General features: G+C 37.7%; 2 protein-coding genes and 1 long non-coding RNA gene across 5 annotated transcripts in view; 1 reads left to right on the forward strand and 2 right to left on the reverse strand.

Annotated features, from left to right (window-relative positions):
* phlpp2 (PH domain and leucine rich repeat protein phosphatase 2) overlaps positions 1-2,661 on the reverse strand; it is a 40,635-nt gene extending 37,974 nt beyond the window's left edge. For both annotated transcript variants that reach the window (XM_028436011.1, XM_028436002.1), the window contains exon 1: positions 2,200-2,661. In XM_028436011.1, coding sequence (XP_028291812.1) covers positions 2,200-2,403 — 204 coding nt within the window. In that variant the 5' untranslated portion in view covers positions 2,404-2,661. The remainder of the gene's footprint in view (positions 1-2,199) is intronic.
* LOC114455107 (uncharacterized) overlaps positions 1-7,790 on the forward strand; it is a 24,892-nt gene extending 17,102 nt beyond the window's left edge. Inside the window, exon 3 of the long non-coding RNA XR_003672651.1 lies at positions 7,761-7,790. This is a non-coding gene — a long non-coding RNA (uncharacterized LOC114455107). The remainder of the gene's footprint in view (positions 1-7,760) is intronic.
* ap1g1 (adaptor related protein complex 1 subunit gamma 1) overlaps positions 6,635-19,124 on the reverse strand; it is a 23,595-nt gene continuing 11,105 nt past the window's right edge. The window contains exons 6-24 of one of the 2 annotated variants that reach the window (XM_028436043.1): positions 18,832-18,908; positions 18,394-18,402; positions 15,663-15,758; positions 15,243-15,323; positions 15,058-15,156; positions 14,928-14,983; positions 14,734-14,847; positions 14,505-14,645; positions 13,171-13,225; positions 12,863-12,985; positions 12,692-12,781; positions 12,449-12,573; positions 11,615-11,719; positions 11,361-11,502; positions 10,998-11,121; positions 9,766-9,870; positions 9,509-9,669; positions 9,301-9,399; positions 6,635-9,216 (exon numbers count right to left, since the gene is read on the reverse strand). In XM_028436043.1, the coding sequence (XP_028291844.1) occupies positions 9,115-9,216; positions 9,301-9,399; positions 9,509-9,669; positions 9,766-9,870; positions 10,998-11,121; positions 11,361-11,502; positions 11,615-11,719; positions 12,449-12,573; positions 12,692-12,781; positions 12,863-12,985; positions 13,171-13,225; positions 14,505-14,645; positions 14,734-14,847; positions 14,928-14,983; positions 15,058-15,156; positions 15,243-15,323; positions 15,663-15,758; positions 18,394-18,402; positions 18,832-18,908 (1,904 nt within the window). In that variant the 3' untranslated portion in view covers positions 6,635-9,114. The remainder of the gene's footprint in view (positions 9,217-9,300; positions 9,400-9,508; positions 9,670-9,765; positions 9,871-10,997; positions 11,122-11,360; positions 11,503-11,614; positions 11,720-12,448; positions 12,574-12,691; positions 12,782-12,862; positions 12,986-13,170; positions 13,226-14,504; positions 14,646-14,733; positions 14,848-14,927; positions 14,984-15,057; positions 15,157-15,242; positions 15,324-15,662; positions 15,759-18,393; positions 18,403-18,831; positions 18,909-19,124) is intronic. The other variant, XM_028436050.1, reaches the window with a different exon arrangement.

The following is a 19,124-nucleotide window of genomic DNA, read 5'->3' on the forward strand; positions in this document are numbered from 1 at the left end:
CCCTCATCCAAGAGGATGCTTGAGTTCTGAACAAGAGCCTGACTGTGCCGATACCAATATTAGTCAACATGTGAAATGAGAACATTGACATACACATGGATACTAGCGGTGGGAACCTCTGGGCACCTCACGATACGATACCATTATCACACGATTATGACGATACTGCGATTGTCGGTATATTGGTCAGAAATCAATTTACGATCATTCACAAGAAAAAAAAGATTAAATGAAAAATACAATAAATTGAAAAAGTGTCCTATGAACAGTGACACTATTATTATTATTATTATTACTATTTCTGTAAATAAGTGTCAACATAACAATGTAAATGAGTAAGTATCTCCAATAGTGCTTTCTGTAAACAAAAAATAGGGTGTTTCTAACCAGTGACACCATTATAGTGCACTATTCCAGTAAATAATGTACTGGTTCCTGTGACATTTCTGTGAAGACCTACCAGCACATTTTAGTGAAAAAGCAGAAAAGGTTTAAAAAGAAAGAAAAAAAAAAGATAATTAGCGCGAGCATATCGATAATTGATTGTGCGAAGAAAAAAAAAAAAAAATTTGTGATGTATCGCCGTATCGAGATATCGTCACACTGTACATGACATGAACACAAATCCTTATAATACCAAAAATGTGATTCAAGACAAAAAATAAAAACACTACTAAATTGAAATAAGGAACTTTTACAAGATACAATGTCAAAAAAATAAATAAATAAAATTAAAGTTGCTCAAATCACAAACAGTACATTTGGATAAATCAAAAAGAGGCAAGATGTTGGTAGCAATGAACTCGTGCACGTTGTAATTTTGTAATCATTCCTGCTGATTCTAAAGTGTTGGCTTATAAAACAGAAAGCACAGCAAAGAGCTACAGAAGTTATACAATGCAAAGAAACTTCGTGTATCGGTTACAAATTAGAGCTCAACAGATCAATCAGCCAGTCTTACGTCTGATATCGGTGAAAGGTAAAATAGGCCCCGATTAATCGGTCTGCCTCTATTCTTGAACTTATACGTGAAGCTTTTTGTACTTATTGATTTCTGTCTTCTCTACTTTACTTCTTCACCCCACAGGAGTAAACTAGACCTTGAGAAGAAACGGATCTGGCCCACAAACCATACATTGGACACCCCTGACATTTCCCCTAGCAGCAGGCTAACACATAGAACTGGGCAACATAACCAAGATATATCGAGTTTTCTACTTTGGTGATATAGGAAATTACAATATCGCTTATTTCAATATATATTAAGGCAGAACGATTAATTGCATTTTCTATATTATTGCAATATCATAAAATGCAATTTTAGGTTAGTTAGATATGTTGAAGAGGTACAGCCACAGATTTTTTTACTTTATTGTTGTAATCTATGCTTTAAAATGTATATTTTATATTTATTTAAAGTTTAAATGCATCTGAAATAGTTTATTATGAACTATATTGATTTATTGCTTGTGTTCACTGAAAAATACATGACAAGAGGCCGTTGAAAAGATATTTGCTTCTTAAATCGCAATCGCAATATTGAGGGATCGCAATTAGATTATTTTTCCAAAATCGTTCAGCCCTAATAGCTTATTTTTGTTTTAAAACACTTGTTTTAGGAGTCGCTGCTTTCACTACTTCCTAGAACAGCATTAAAAGCACGATTAGATGGCTTACTGAGTGTGTTTTAACCCAGACCATCCACTAAACAAGCCACACTCACATGTACTGTCCCTTATTGGAGAAAAAGACCTAAGTGCCAGATATTGTGCAGCTGATTGTTGATAAATGTGCCTGTGTGTCATTTTGCATCAGCAAATTTAATCCAGAACTGTGTTTCTGGTCAGACTTCCTTTGGAATAAAGTTATTGAGATTTATATTGTATATCGACATTTTAATTTAAAAAAAATTAAAAAAAATTGAGATATGAGTTTTGATTCATATCGCCCAGCCCTACTAACACATACATAGTGGAACATGTGACGTTCGTAATGGATGGCTGTGGGACACTCATCACTGACTGTCAATCACGCACAGACACACAGCGAGTCCAGTGGTTATGTAATGTTGTAACGACTGCTTTTTAGATGTGTCCTTCTTTTAATCCCACTATGTGATTACATGGAGACAGTGACATGTATAACATGGCTCTGTAAAGCACTTTGTCCCGGGTGCATGAATCCCCGTGTGTGACCTGCCTTTAGCACTCGGATCCCCGTAGCAGTGTGAGCTCCAGGTCCGCTGCGGCCACTCCGACTCACGGTGTGGTTCAGCCGCCCCTGGTGGACCACCGTGTCCGGCTGCCTGTCAACGCAAGCCCCGTTATCTCCGACATCAGCTCCGCTCCCGGTGCCCGCTGGAGCTGCATTTGCCGAGCTGTTCTCCTCGACCTCCATCGCCATGTACGGTCCCTCCTAGCGGCGACGGAAAGCCTGCTGCACCATCCCAGTGCGACACTCGCAGATTCCCACGGAGAGGAGGAGAACACGCATCCCCGCCATGTCCCGACCGAGCGGGCTGTGGTGAGACGGGCCTGCCAGTGGCGACAGCTGATCAATAGACATGAACATGGGCGGCTCCACAGCTACTTTAACCACTTGATGCAGTTCACAGGGACAATCACGACGACGCGGAGGGGGCGTGTCCTTATGCCAACTTCATGCAGTTGGTGAAACGTGTGACCATTATTTCGTTTCTACGTTATATTAATATATTGTTAAGGAAGGTGTTCTCGCGGGCCACCAGGGGCGGAAATAGCTTTTTACGCCAGGGGTGGACAGAGCGATGTTATACAACCCCAACGGTCAGCTGTAGTTAACCCTAAAATACATATACTAACTAGGGTTGGGGTCATTTACATTTCTTTTAAGTTACAATTACGATTTCAATTAACCAAGTTAAATTACAATTCAGTTATGATTACAGTGACCAGCATTTTTACCAGTTGTAATTAATTTTTTTTTCAATTCTCAGAAAGTCAATTACAATTTTGTTCTTAATTAAAGTTTTTAATCACAATTACAGAGCCTGAAATAAATAGCAAAATAAAAGTTAACCTTCCTCTTGTGTAAGCTTTCTGTTAAAAAAAAAAAAAAAACCCTAAATCTAACCACAAGCCTGTTTGTAGTAAAAAATGTTTCTTATAAGTATGTCTTTTTTTTTTTTCTTTCTTTTATTCGAATTTATATTTAGTTAAGAAACTTGGATTTTGTCACTTCAGAGTTTTGCCTGCTAAAAAGGTTTTGTTCTGTCACCAATCAATTGTACATATGAATAATTGCAGGTTTGGGTAATTTATTTCTATAATGAGTCACATGAAACACCTGAATCTTCTCATTAAGCCACACACACAATAAATTAATCTTCATTTTGCTCAATGTTTTTTTTTTTTTTTTGAATATGTAAATATAAATTTAAAATTGTCTTGTAGGTGAAGAAAACAGTAATAAAGAGTAGAAACAAAAAAAAAAAAAAAAAAAAAAACATGATAGTGTCAGTCTTTAATGTAAAATTTTGAATTGCTCATAATTATTGAAACATTTGTAACAACATTGTAGAGAAAACATTTTTAATGTTGTAGCTGAGGCATCCAGTGCATTCCAGCATCACCACTGAAAGAACTGGTTCTGAAAGGTAGTTATGGAATTATGACACCAGGATGCATTAGATTTTCATAATCAAGCATCTATTAAAAAAAAAAAAAAAAAATGTGTAATGATTAGTCCAAATGTATTTCAATCACAAAAAGGATAAACTTGATTGTCATCTTAGTAAGTTGATCATTCATTTTCAGAGTTTCAGAACCATCCCAGGACAGTGTTGGAAGTTTAGATAGAGCAGTTTTTGATCAGAACCAAAAAGAAAAACCTCACTACATTCATAAACTCATTAAAATTAAAATAAAAAAGTGGCATTAACAGTAAATTCGTTGGTATTTAGTTAATTTGCAAGTTTCTCCATTATTTAGGACAACAAGAAAAAAAACAATTTTATATATATGTATATAGTCATTTTTGCAGGATGTTCTATCCTTTAGAAATTACATCATGTGAAAGACCTACATGTGTTTTTGCTTGATACTTAAAGAGCTTTCACATCAAATAATTCAACATTAAGGCATGTCTTTCTGAAGTTGTTCTATACTTATATGATATAGTATAAAAGCCAATATATTCACACTTGACTCTTCTCAGATATTGGCGTTCGCGGTGTCCCGATCCGACATTGATATTGGTCTGATATCAGCCAGAAAATCAATATCGGATTCTATCAGACTGCATCCAAAATCTCCGATATAAGCGCTCCGATAAGTTTTTGTTGTTTCTGTCCCTACCCTGAGTTGTTCCCACCATATACTGACAGTAAAAAATAACTGAAGTGAAATTGAATTGTTGACTATTGTTCTCTGTTAGAGTAACATCACGTGATCAAGCCTTTTCTAACATTCCACACTACAAAATAAGTTATAAAAGTATGTATGATTTGTGCTGATATCGGATCGGTCAATACTCAAGGCTGCAATATCAGTATCGTATCGAAAGTGAAAAAGTTGTATCGGGACATCCCTAATTGGCGTCTGTTGATCCCATGAGGAACTATATGTACATGTATTCTTTTCATCTCTGCCAATTTAATGGTTCATCATTCTACACCAGTGGTTCCCAACCTGTTCAGGGTCATGACCTCATTTTGACATCACAAATGCCCGGCAACTGCAGATATTTTTTTCCCTTCTAGAATTATTATTATTTTTTTTTTTATCATGTGTGTTGCTAATACAGACTAGCCACCTCAGGTATTGTTAAATGTATTTTATTTGAACTAGATTTATATTTGAGAAAGTTTGGGATAGTTATTTGATATTTATTGTGTGTAATGTGTATTTGAATAAGAATAATCTTGAAAAAAAAACCTGAAAAATTTAATTCTAATCCATTGTTTACTTTTTTTTTTTTACCAATTACTAGACATTTCAGGTGACCCTAAGGTTGAAAAACACTGTTCTACGCAAACCAAGGTTTAATAAAAGTTGGTACATAAGGTTCATTTGAAGAGCACACGGACACTCTACCCAAAGAGAATTAATGATCAGAAATCAAGAATTTGATTTCATTTTTTATTTGCTTGGTCATTTTCTCCACCCCAAAGACAAGAATACACAGCATAAAATGAAAATATCCCATTTAATTGTTTACAACTTCTCATCTTTAATCACTTCATGTGTTCAGTCTGACATTCACACTCACCTTGAAGCCAAGGAACTGGGATACAGTTTGTGTCAAACTTGAGAGGAAACCATCCCCCCCCCCCCCCCTGCCTATGCCTTCTCCCTCCCCCAGCCCACCAGGTCACATGTAGTTCTCAGTCAGGGCAGGTCTTGGGAAGGTTACAGAATTTTTTTTGTCTTTAAAATACAATGGATGCATTTCACTTGCCATTTTTGATTCAACCAAGAACATGAACAAAGGCGGTTATTCAGATGCTCTCCCAAGCCCTTTACACGCTGAATTCCCCCTAAACAGTAAAAAAAAAAGAGCAAAACAGAAATCTAATACCAAACAATCAGAAGGACAGATGACCACTTATATTACCTTCCTAAAAAAAGAAAAATCAACAGTACTATGAGTGTTGGACGTGTTAGTACTGAGCCATGACGGTGTGATGAGGGATGATGTTTAAACTGTTCTTGCATTTGAAAGTCTCCGAGTAGAAATTCTATTATTTACACCGGCCTTGAAGAATTGCAGAAATCACAACCAGAAGGTATGTCATATATGGATAAAAGACATGTTTCACACGTGCACTCTGACTAAAGACCACACTTTAGATGGGAAGCATCAGGGCGTCAATAAAGGGGTGAACTCAGCGTGGAGTCATTGAAATAAATCATTGGTGTGATTAGTATGAATACACACTGGTTTAACAATACACAGCACACAAACAAAACAAAACAAAATCAAATCAAGAACATAAGTATGAGGCTTCCTTTCAACCTTCAAATGTGCAGATTTCCCCATGTGGTTACCAGCCTGTTTTATACAGTTATACAGAACTAATCTGCTCAAGATCGGCCACTTTTAAGAAAAACAGACCAACACAAACTTGCCTTGATTATGATCATGTCATTGTGACTAAACAGCGGAGGCTCAGGTCAATTTCAAAAGAGTTCAAATGTATCCATTCATTGAAAAGAAAAAAGGTAAACAGAAAAAAGATGCATGAAGAGAAAAAACAAAAAAATAAAATAAGTGTACTGCTCAGAACCAGGGAAAAAATAAATAAAAAAATCAGGTACTCGAAAGGAAAATGATGGGTTAAAAAAAGAAAGTGACAGGTTCAAAACCCAGAATAGATTTAAGTTTTAATCTAAAAATAGAAATCCAAGCAACGTATAGTAAACCCAGTGTGGGGATCACTCCACAAGGCTTTAAGTAGGCTGGACAAAGTTTATTAGATGCAAATTGTCAAGAGAGCAACGAAAGGCCAAAAGGGAAGTGAGCAGCTGGACGGCCTGGGAAGGAGAGGACGCATGAGGTGATGGCAGACAACCTGTGCAGCACTTTGCTTTCTCAGTAGTATATATCACTCACACGACACCTGTTACCACAGAAACCAAACCTATGTCAACAGTCCTGACAGACCAATCCACTTTAATTATAAATAGAGGTGGACCCATGGTAAATCAGATGCAGCTTGCTTGCAATCCAGGGAGATCTTTTTGTGTGCACACTGTTATAATATGCTAATAGTACATCTTCATTTGGGCTCTATTTAATCTGATCAGTGTTTGTTTTACAACTATATACAATATACAGACAGCAGATCATATAATCCTTTACAACGAATGACTGATGATACATGGGTGTTTTAACTGACCAATGCTGACAAAATCTATTACATATACATCGTGAATTATTGGATTTTTTTTTTTTTAGAAAATGGAATCTAAAAAAAGATGATAGTACAAGAAACAATTGTAAAAGTCCCCGATATGTACAGAAAAAGCCAAACATAGCATTTGTCAACAGCAAGAAAAACAAACAAAAAAACTGAATAATTTTCTCCATATACACATATTGCAGCTCAAAAATATTTTCAAAGCTAATAGTTCCTCTGATTTGGTCACAAAGGTGAGATGACAATGAAGCATAGAGTTATACCATCTGATGGAACATGTTTAGCATCTCACAGAAAACCCAGTAGAGCTGCTCCTTTCTCTACGACTGACATGTCGTACACACACACGCGCACACGTACTCTGCAGCTGCTCCTATTGATAATAACCAGAACCAAACTAAAGCTGCTTGCCACAGACAGTAAACAGAAAAAGGACAATATGAGGTAATGAAGTTACTGTTCCTCACAGTGTGGCTAAACATTGGATTTACAGGTGAAACCAAATAATATTAATTATTAACAATTATAATTTAATCAGTCATACAATAACAACTGGTTCCTGCATCCTCCAAACTTATAAAGGACTTGTACAGTATTTAACATTTTTTAGAAGCAAATTTTCATGCCAGTTTGAAAGGTTTACTCAACAAGCTGTCTTTATTTACTCATTCATTAAGAATTGTAGATTATTTATACATATATTTTAGTTGAATGATTGAAAAGATCTACGTGAAAAATCTGCACACTGTAGAGAAACAATCAGCAATAGTATTTTAGTCAGAATATAAAAAGCACACTGCTGTGGACATCCACAAGTAGGTGATTGACTATTCACTTAATATTAGATATTAGAAGAGTTAAGTTAAAGAAAGTGACAAACCAATTCAACTCAATGAGAATCTTTTCTCTCTCCGTTTAAAATAAAGAGGGAAAAAAAATAAACATGTTGACACAGACAGACTTACAAAGCTCATAGAGGACTCAGCAGTTCAGGGGCTTTTATCTAAGCCGAGTCAGAAAGGCACATCACTTCGATATCAGGCATAAATTAAGTCAATTTACTGCAGATTTAAAACACACTAGTGCCAGGAGAACATCAGAGAAGGTGTGAAAAAGAGAAGTCCAGGGAGAAAAATAAGCATTCAGTGCATGTAACTACATTCATAACTAGCTTCATTTACGTTTGTGCAGGCTGAACACGTTCAACCAGGTTAAGTAAATCTGAAATGTACCTACAATGCAAGTTAGACTGATTACATATAGACAAAAAAAAAACTTTAAAACGCAGATATCCAGCACAGTTTTAGCTCAATGTCAAGGCAGAATTAAGCCTAGCCATATCAATGACCATCCTCCGACTACACAAAGCAAGAAACCAGTTTATTTATCACACATATCTAAAAGGCTGCCACTGCCCAACTGGTGTGGTGACAGCTGTTTGATAGTGGTTTGCGTGGAAAAAGCCACAGGACAATAAAGTGAGCGTCCATCTTTTTTACAGGCTTAACCCTGTGACATTACAAATCAAAACTTGTGACAAACTTGCGACAGAAACAAGGAATGGTGATCCTAACATTGCCCAAACATGCTCTAAGCTCATCAATGTGAATCAAAATCAATGTGAAGGGTCCGTTTGGAGTTACCGACAAGTTTACGAATGCACTAAATTCAGAGATTTTTCTGCTGATGTCAAAGTTTTTACGGTTTTTGTCAGACAACATGAATACAAAGCCAATTTTAAATATTCAAGGAGCAGATCTTAACAGCGTTTTTAAATCTATCTTTACTGCAGTGCAAAGTGGGCAACACTTGTTTCTCTACAGTGACCTGAGAGGTAAAGTGAATACCACAGTGAATGGTGTCTATGTGCTTCAGTGGGCAGGAAAGGTACTAGGCAGAGGATTGTAAGAAAATGAAGAACCACAAACAAAGAGGATGTGAGAACCGATTAAAATAAAAATAAAGACAAAATTCATTGATTGATATGTTGCTGCATTTAAATTAATCTGATGATGTCAATAGTCAACAAGGTCTCGGTAACATCTGGATTTTTTTTCTCCTGCGCTCAATGCTCTGCTGTTTCCCATGCAACTGGAGGGCAGCAGTCTGCAGTGACGTCACAGCGGGATCCGTTGGAAGAAAGGTGGGAGGTGAAAGGAACGTCGCTTTCTTAGTTTCCTTAGTGAGGCTTTGATAAGAGCAACAGGAGCAGCTCATCACTGCCACGACTGAGGCGGGAAGTTATTGACCTCAGACAGGTCTTGAAAAGCTGAGCCTTTGTGTGTGTACGTCAGCTTGACCCTCATTCGTAGCTGTTGCTGAAAATTTATCGGGATGTTTAATGGTTAATTAGTGCGCACCTTAAATGGGCAGCATTGAAGTTTGTGGAGGAAATATCTTACCTTCTGTGGATTGAGGACTCTGATGACTTGTGTGACAGTTCCCTGGTTAAGTGCTGGGACAACATTACTGCTGGGGGAGAGGAGCTGCAGCTGGAATGTCTAAAACAGGGAGGAGACAGTGCTCTCTCATCACGGATTTGTAACAGAAATGTGGTTGTGCAAGTATTGAAAAGTCTTTTTGAAATGGCTGATGCACCGCTTTGGTTACCTTTGGTACTGCAGCCTGAAAAACAAAGTCCGTCATGTCTGCCTCTGTTGAGTTGGATGCGTGGATGGTGATGACAGCGATGTTTGGGTTGGGATTTGCTCTTTCAAATGTAAAGTCTATTTTAAGACCGTTCTTGTTGTATGCCGTCATAGGAGGAATTCCTGTGGAATAGAATAATATAAACCACTCAAAGATATTGGCGCCATTTACCTGGAACAAAAAACTAAGTAAACAAAGTGAGTCAAAGAGGTTTTCACCTGCTGCTGCAATGTCATTAAATAGAGGCTGTGAAGAGATGCCATCCAATAGGAAAGTGGGTTGGGAAGTGGGTACAGAGGGAGCAGGAGCAGGGGCTGGACCACCTGGGAGGGGCAGAGCAACATCTCAAGATTTAGATGGAGGCCAACACAAGCCTTAAAGCGGAAGTGAAACACTTTGACAAGTGGATACATTTTTGATTAATTGGTATAAGCATTAAAGTTCCATCAAAGGTTGTATTCTGTGCATAAAAATACATGTTTCCGTGTCAGAATGCAACCATAGTAACATGCACACTTTAACAAAAGCAAAGAAAACCTGGTATTGAGAGTCATTGAGTTAATGAGCCATTCACAGTTTTGACCCTCTCTACTTAGTTTTCCATTGCCTAATCTTTGAGACAGACAAAGCAGCTGCTAAACTAAGTTAGCAGGACGAACAGCTGATTGCTATTAGCCATAAACAAACCGGCCTCATTCCATCTGTTCGGTTGGTGAAGCAGAATACAGAGGTGGAGAAAAGGAATATATATGTGGAGAACTGAGTGGAGAAGCAGGAACAGTACAGCAGGATTAACAATGTTATCATTACTGGGCTCCATATGAAATCCCCATCCTACGCCTGGGCATGGCTACAGAGAATGCTGTGGATAGACTTCAGGGACGCTGAGAGGGAGACAACCTGACAACCCAGTGGCTGTCCTCACCAGATTTATCAAGAGGAAACACAAGATCAAGCTGCTGAAACAGGGAAAAAGCTAAAATGTTCTAATGTTTTTATGAATAAGCACCAGGCAGAGGCTCTGCAAGCAGTGCACTGGGCAGAGAGGGAGGTTTAGGATATGCTGTGTCATTCATATGGGCTCAGGGGTGCGCATGGGGAACCTCTATCACTGCTGTGGGAGGAAGGCTGCTGGGTAATAATGGTATTCATACAATAACATAGCAGCCAAAATGGTGGAACAAGTGTAGAGTTTATGTGCGGTAAATGCTGGATAATTTCAAAAAAAGCTAATTTATATTTGTTGGAGGGTTTCACTTCCTATTTAAAATCATTTTTCTTTTTTGCAACAACAGACTGCTAAATTGAAAACTTAGTGTGAGCAAATATAAGGTAGGTTTCTGGTGCAGTAGGACTCCAGCAATACAAGGAAAAAGGTTTTCACATTGACGAAAGCATCTAAAAGCTATAGCAGTTACCAGGAAAGAGGATAAACATTATTAAACCGTACCACTTAGTGAGAGATCACCCAGCAGATCAAGCAGCTCTCCTCCAGAAGAAGCAGTCTTGGTGGGCATTGTGGTCTGAATTACTGGTACGTCATTACCACCCAACAAGTCTAGCAGATCATTTGCCTGGGAAGCAAGGATGAATTACGTTTAAATAAATACTTTTTTCTCGACACAAATATACCTACATTCTAAAATATTAAAATAAGATATATAATCAAAACAATAAAAAAATAAATGGCATGAATTATAAATATAAAAATGAGAACTATCAGGGCTAATATCTTGTGTCGCGTCAAAAAAAGTTGAATTAGGTGTTAAAAATTCTATGTTTCAAATCAAGTGCTGGATAAAACTTCTCTCACCTGGTTGGCTGGCTGGCCAATGGGGGGTGGATGTTTGGATTCCCCCATTGAAGGCTCAGTTTCCCCGTTTGTTTGCACAATCTCTGTGGGGCCATTAGACGCCGTTTTCTCCATAATGGGCATTCGCTCAAGTAGAGCAGGCCTGCAGTTCCATACCAAGAAAAGAATCTCCAATTGAAACAAACAGTATGGCTAGAAATAATGTGTTGTTATGACAATGACCAATGAGACTAATTTTCATGATGCGTCTTCACCTCATGTGGTCGTATTTCTTGAAAAGTGCATTGTACTCCACAGCTCTCTGCTGCAACTCCACATCTATGCTGCTGCCGTATATCGAAACCACCTTCTTTATCCGGCTGAAACCAGAAAAACATTTTAACATTTCAAATCACCAAATCAAAATCTATCAACAAATTGTGCAGTTTATGTCGTAATAAAATCATTACATCAAGGAAAGTATTTCTAGGCCTGATGAGCCTGTCCTACATGCCATTACATCCAGGAAAAGGTGTAAATGGTAAATGGACTTGATTTTATATAGCGCTTTATCACCACACTGAAGCAGTCTCAAAGCACTTTACATATCAGCTCATTCACCCATTCACTCTCACATTCACACACCAGTGGGACAGGACTGCCATGCAAGGCGCTAGTCGACCACTGGGAGCAACTTAGGGTTCAGTGTCTTGCCCAAGGACACTTCGACACATAGTCAGGTACTGGGATCGAACCCCCAACCTCTCGATCAGAAGACGACCCACTACCACCTGAGCCACGGTCGCCCGTAGGTGTAGGCCTACTCTAATATTTCACACTCTGGTTTTGCTTTGTTGATCATTTAAAGCCCTCAGCTCTTCTGATCAAAGCCCTTCAAAATGTGAATAAATGCTGATTAAACACATGAAACCAATACCTTGCATGACAGAGCGAGTGATGTAATACTACATGACTGGGCAAAAACTTAACATCACCCCAGCTTAGCAAAAAGATGAAATGTTCACCATTAAAATACTTTTTGAGAATTGTTTTTAAGGCGTGTGTGGGTGCTCATATGAAAGGCAACAAGATGGGTGTCAAAGGCTCACTTTACACTGCTGAAGCGAGTGGACAGCTTCATAATGGCGGTGAGGGAGTAACCTCGGGTGACAGGCGTCGAGAGGTTGGACACAAGGAGGCCCTCCAACACATCCAGAACTTCATCTTCTGTCACCTAAATTCAAACAAAAAAAAAAAGGATACCAAATTATTAGCATTAGCTCAAGATCTGGTATTCCCTTTGAATACAAATGTGAGTAGGAATTACAACAGATTTGTTTTAAAAGGTTTACCTGAATGGGCTCCTCCTCTTCACATTGTCCAGATACAAGCAGGTCCCCGTACTCTCCTATGCACCAGGACGCTACTTGCACTAGAGGTTGCTGTAGATGACAAAGAAGAAGAAGCAGCAATCAGCATCTTAAGGTTTCATAAGCTACTGTCTGAAAAAATAGGAGTTCAACCTGAGAGATGTCATCCAACAATGCTTTGTAAAGTCTCTGAACTGTATAGGCATGCATCTCAACACTGTTGGTGATGAGTTGTATGAGGTTGGGAACCGAATCATCCCGCACGTAACTTCCAGCCTGTAAAAAGGAGAAATGACATAAAGGACAAAGCCATATTGTCTTTAAAGTAAACTTTGAGAAGTCTAATTAACTTCAAAAAGAACCAAATCAAGAGATAATGTTAGGGTAATCTGATTTACCATGAGGGGATTTTTAGAAAAAGTGCATGTTTGGTTGTTAAGTGCGTGGTGAAAAAAACCTACTGTTGTTAGGACTCTCATAATGGTGTCTATGTGCCACCGTTTTGAAGGAGCATACCTATGAAAAAGAAAAGATAAATCAGGAAAGAATAAGAAACTCTACACAAGCAACTATATCTGTAGACAAATGCTGTCAGAAGACAAATGGTGTCAGCATAGTCTGTCAGACGATGGATCACTCAATGTTTCATCATTCAGCATTTAGATGTTAGCAGCCCAAATAGTCCCACAACAATATTTAAGCTGCAGCAACTAGAGCCAACATCTGCAGCAGATAGACATTGCTCTATTTAGTGATGCTTCAGAGGCAATATTCCAAAGATACTAGTGACTTTAGCAAACATGCATGTTCACTGCATAGAAACACCATCAAAGCAATAACACTATTCAGCAAGGGAGCGACGCCTCCTCAGGATGCAGCAAATTTTATACACAACGCCTTTTTATGCAGTCCAAAAACATTGTTGCAATGCAGAGAAGTGCTGGTTCTGAACTACTTGAACTGACAGTAATAAATAATAAAAAAAAATCCTACATAGCACAACTGCATTATGACAATTTAACCACTACAGCAAAGTGTTGTTAATTCAGAGGAAGAAGAAATAACACCCAGTAGACTACACTTTTGGGTGCGAGATTATAAACATTTTCCACTTAAGAATACAATGAGCACTCATCTAAGATAACAGAGTCCAGCATAATTTAAAGTTCCCTGGACTCGCTGTTACTTAACTCCATGGAGGCCTGCTCAGACAATGCCTACTCATCCAAATGTGCTTAATGACAACATTATGATGCTGGTCAGAGTTTTACCTTTCAGAATAATTCTATGCATACATTTATATCAATGTGTGGGTGTTCAGGGCTATTTCAAAGAGTGAACGGAAAAATGAGCGAAATGAACAGGAGGAATTATGCTGATTTTTATGTAAACTTTCTAATAAACGCAACTGTTGCCTCAGGGTGTATAAAACTTGGGTTCAATCCCTTGAATGCCTGTTTGTTGGCCAAATGATAGACTGCCATCCTGACCCTGGAGTAACCAGCAATATTGCCTGAATCAAACAACCACTGTCCAGAATGATGGGTAGAAAAGACAAGTAAAGTCTGCACTAAATAAAATTTAAATAATATACTAAAATGAACACCAAACAGAGGTGAGATTATCTAGAATTCATGACTTGAAGCAAAAGTACACTGCAGCAGCAAACAATCATACAGGCAAACTCCTACGGTATGCCTTAAGTCTCAACGGGCGGCGATCATCATATGACTCGACAGGATGAGTCACAAAACCCCCCTTAAAACTTGATTATGGTCATAAGTTTGTGTCTCACTTTTCTGCAGCTAGAAAAACTCCCGATGCGCAGTCTGCCTTAAATTCTGGGTCACATGAGTCCAGGAAGTAGAGCAGCTCTTTCATCATGCCTCTAATGTTGTTGCCATTCACCAGGGCAAAGCTCAGCTCCATTGCACGTCTGCATGTCAATAAAAATCATAGTTCAGTACCAGGATGACACAATAACATAAAATAAAAAAAAAAACAAGAGGACCAGTGCAAATCACCTTTTGATCGACACATCCAGATCTTTTAAACAGTCAACAATGGTGCTTCGATGCCTCTGCACTGCATTGTGATCCGTCTGTACCGTCTTTAGTAGAGATGTCAATGCCACGTATCTGGAGCAAGGAAAACAGCAGATGCATTTACAACATATAGGAGCAAAAATATTTGTGTTGTGTTCAGTTACAACAATTACCTTATATTTTTGTCGTTGTTAAGCAGGAAGCGACCGAGAATGTTAATGGCCAAGACCTGCAAAAAAAAAAAGATTTAGTTGGTATGACAACAAAACACCTCTTTGTGTTGTTTAAGGTAAGTTTGCTCACCCTTAGTCCACTTTCAGACTTAATGTCCATTATAGTCAGTACAGTCTCATACAGGATTGCATTTCCTACATTTTTACTCGTCTCTGTGTTCGTCGCCACCTGGAAGTGTGTACAAAGTGAAACAATCAAGAAAGCTTGTTTTAAAAAAGCCCGTGATTTTTTTGTGTCCGGTAATGTTTTCTGACCTGAGCAAGAATGTCATTCATTGCTTCGCTGGAGTCATCATCACTCCTGCCTAAAATCCGTAGTAATCTCAATATCCGAACCTTTACCAAGAAAAAGCAAACAGTCAGATCATAGTCCTTTTATAGCTTTGCTTGTTAGCTAATTCTGACGTCTTCTCTTCTTTTTTCATCTTCCTTACTAGATGTTCAACAGTTAGATGAAAATTCGCAGGATAAAGTATTTACGGTGGAAATGAAAACAAACATTCAAGCGTTCTTTTGCTTTCTTCTTGGAGTAAATGATGTTCAATTCATTGATCTATGAGGCATAAACTGTGATTGTGGGTAGCAGCTTTAAATATTTTTATTCTCTAGAATAATGCCTGATACAAAAAGCACCTTGAGGTAGTGGCATCCCCATCTCGAGAGTAAAAATCTTACCTGAAGAAAAGGGTCACTTATTCCTGACACATCGTGCTCAGGTGAATATCCCGACATTATTAAGTTCTTCAAGATTCTCACCAACTGTGGGACCAGCTACAAACAGGACCGACAACAGAAAGAAGAAATATCAAGGTATTTTGTACAAAATTGGTTCATCAAAAACATCTCCGTCTCAATCACCCATCTCTTAATAAATTTAGAGTACGTTGTAACTCACACAATACAATGTGCAAAGACACATTTATTATGTAATTAAATAATATAGTTATAACAGTTTGCTGTATGTTAAGATTATCAAAGCAGTGTATTTTAAATTCTGAACAAAGAAAAATATTTTGTTGGATGGAAAAACCAGTTTAGTTAGTGAGAGAAAATTCTGGCTTCACACATCCAAGTCTGATCCAGAATTCACTAAGCAAGTTCACTAAATAACACTAAACGTGAGCTGGGGATCAACCGTGATGACACGTTTGTTTGGCCCTAAACTTGTTTATCTTTGAGGTGGATTAAGGCAATGACATATGATCAAGACTGTGCCAGTACAAAATGCAGTAGTACTGTTGTCATCAAGAAAAAAGAAAAAAAAAACATTAGTGGAGCTATCTCAGACTTTAAAGTTGTGCATACCAAGTTTGTATATTTATGAACAAACATTCCCACTCCAGTGATCTTGGTTGCATTTAAATAAATTGGACCAACAAATCAAGCTGAATGTAAGACACTCTTGATCAATAAGGGTAAGTCCTTCACTGGCAGCAGTCGGAATGCAATTCAAGGACTTTATAGCTTTTAAAGTAAATAATGGTGTCCTTTAGTATATAAAGCAAGGTTTCAAACTTGTTGTTACATCCGGCTGAACATTGTTGCAGAGGATATTACCTTACAGGGAGGGAACAGACGAAAGTGATATAAGATCATTTGCTGGTTTGACAACAAACAAGAAATGACATGTTGGGGGAGTGGGGAGATAGGGATGGGAGAGGATCAAAAAATGCTGTCTGCTCAGCCATCACAAGTTCATAACTGAACAGATTACAACCAAACCTATACTGTTATACTATTAAATCCATTTTGATAATTGTTGTAAATGTATTAGAAGATGGGCATGTATATTTTGTTGATAGGTGAAGTACGGATGACTGAGGAGACTTTACTTTTTGACCACGTCTTGTTAAAACATTGGACCTCGTCCGTCTTCAGTCCTTAGTAAAACCTCTTCAGTTTTCCTTTATACACCAACATTGAATGCCTTTTTTCTTTCAGGAAAAAAATATAACATTTTGTTTCTACAAACTTGATATTTCTAAGATGTTAGCACCAACTATGTAGCTGTTGTATACACTGCCATATTGGAGGTCAAAACCAGAAAGAATACACAGCATAACAAAAAGCCAAATTTCTAAACATTGCTTTGATTTTTTTTTTTTTTTTTTTACAATATGAATTGTTAAACCTACAATTGGATTTTCCACTTTATCAGAATTTTTTTCTTTATAGTTCACTAGGGTGGCCGAAAATAACTTTTTTTTTTAGATTATCTACATTAGAACCCTGTATTTGGTTCCATATCTGGTTAAATTATTTGGCTCCAAATATTAGGCAAATTAATTAATATTTAAAGGTTGCACAAGACACTTGAAAATTGCTCTATACCATAACATAGCAAGCCAAATTAAAAAGGCATATTGCAATCATTTGTGGTTATTATGCAAAAACAAATGGAAACTTGGACAAAAATGTTACTTAGGAACTCCAGCAAGCACTGTGGCTTTGTTGACATCTGCTGGAGGAATTCTTAAGAATGTTTGTGGCAGATCCAGAGTTTCAAAGAAACACATCGTGCCGGTGGTGACAAAAATCACTCATCTGCTTCCTTTCATTATCTGCTTGATTAAGGTCATCACAATGCTTTGGTGGAATCTTTGAACCTTCATTTTCTATAATGTTATGTATGTATAATGTATATTTAATTAGTCAATTTCCAGGAAACTTTGAGCAGCTTGTGCAGCCTCTAAAATATCTCCTTTTTTCCCCAAATTTCTTTCGAAATCATCTTCTGGATACCAAAACCTAATGCAGGGTTCTAATTGAGGTTATCTGAATTTCTTCTTTTTTTTACCATGTTTTGATGGACCACTCTACAGATATCAACACCTTCAGAGATGTTGCAATGCTTTCTTTGCAACTTTTGAGTGTACCCACATTGCCCCTGCTATCCCTTAGTGACTGTACAAGAAACACATGTACGTATGGCACACCAAGCATGTTAGCAGACTTCAAACTAAAAGCTGCCCAGAGGCATACTTTTGATTCCTAAAGTATTAACAGGATACAAAATTGTGAGGTAGGACGGTAAGATTCATGTGTAGCCTAAAAAATAACTGGAGAGTAAATGTCCATCTGTCCTGCATTGATGTCCAATATGGCAGTATAAACAAGAAGACAAAAATGAACCCGTGACATTAGGTGAAAAAACCTGACTGCCCAATAGACAGTGAACAGAGAATGTGAATTATTGTATATTTTTGACAAATGGACCCAAACCTAGTTTAGGTGGTTTAAAAAACTGACACAGTAATGATCACTTTACAAGTCAAAGTAATTAAAACGGTAAATTAAAGCACAACATGAGATTACTCAACACAAATCTGGTAACATTTAAGGTGATTGTGAGGATTGATAACTATTTACAGCATGCACCAGCGATGAAATCAGAATGTCCTCTTACCTTCTCATTCTAACACAATGCAGGAATTGTAACAAAGACAAATGACAGAAAAAATATGAGGTAGATGTTAGGGAGGGGAAACTGGAAATCATTTACTTTCAGAGAGCTCAATTTAATGCTATGAATATGAGGAGTGGTACTGGTGCTTCCTTTAGGCATTGATTGCTTACACAGAGAAAAGATAGAGGGAGAGCAAGAGAGAGAGAGAGAGAGAGACAGAGCAACCTAAAATATGAGTATAGATATAAGAGAAGACAGCAATAAGACGTAGTTTGAATGTATGGAAACTTGAGGCATAATCAAAACCTTATACAGTTCCACAAGTTTGTGTAGCTTATGTCTAACCAAAAAAGTGTGCAAAGGGAAAATGCAATATGACGGAAACTGAAATCAAAAGTATAATATTATCCCTTTCGGTAAATCAGGGGTTCATCTTACCTTTCTGAAGTGAGACAGCATGTCAGGGCTTCTTTCACACATCTCAGTGAGGAGGACAACTGATGTGTGGAGAACCCCTACAGAACAGAAACAGAAATGAATATTTAATTTAGAACGGTACAGAAAGCGGGTTTGGCAGCACTTGCAAACCAAGGCGTAAGAAGTAATGACTGAAACAGCTCTTATCAAAGAGTTAAATAACACTGATTCAGAAAAAGTGTCTCATTCTACTGGATCAAAGTGCTGCATTTGACACTTTTGAACAGGCCAGTTGGCCTCACAACAGACTTTAA

Source organism: Gouania willdenowi, chromosome 3, assembly GCF_900634775.1.
Source record: "Gouania willdenowi chromosome 3, fGouWil2.1, whole genome shotgun sequence".
Classification (NCBI taxonomy): Eukaryota; Metazoa; Chordata; class Actinopteri; order Blenniiformes; family Gobiesocidae; genus Gouania; species Gouania willdenowi.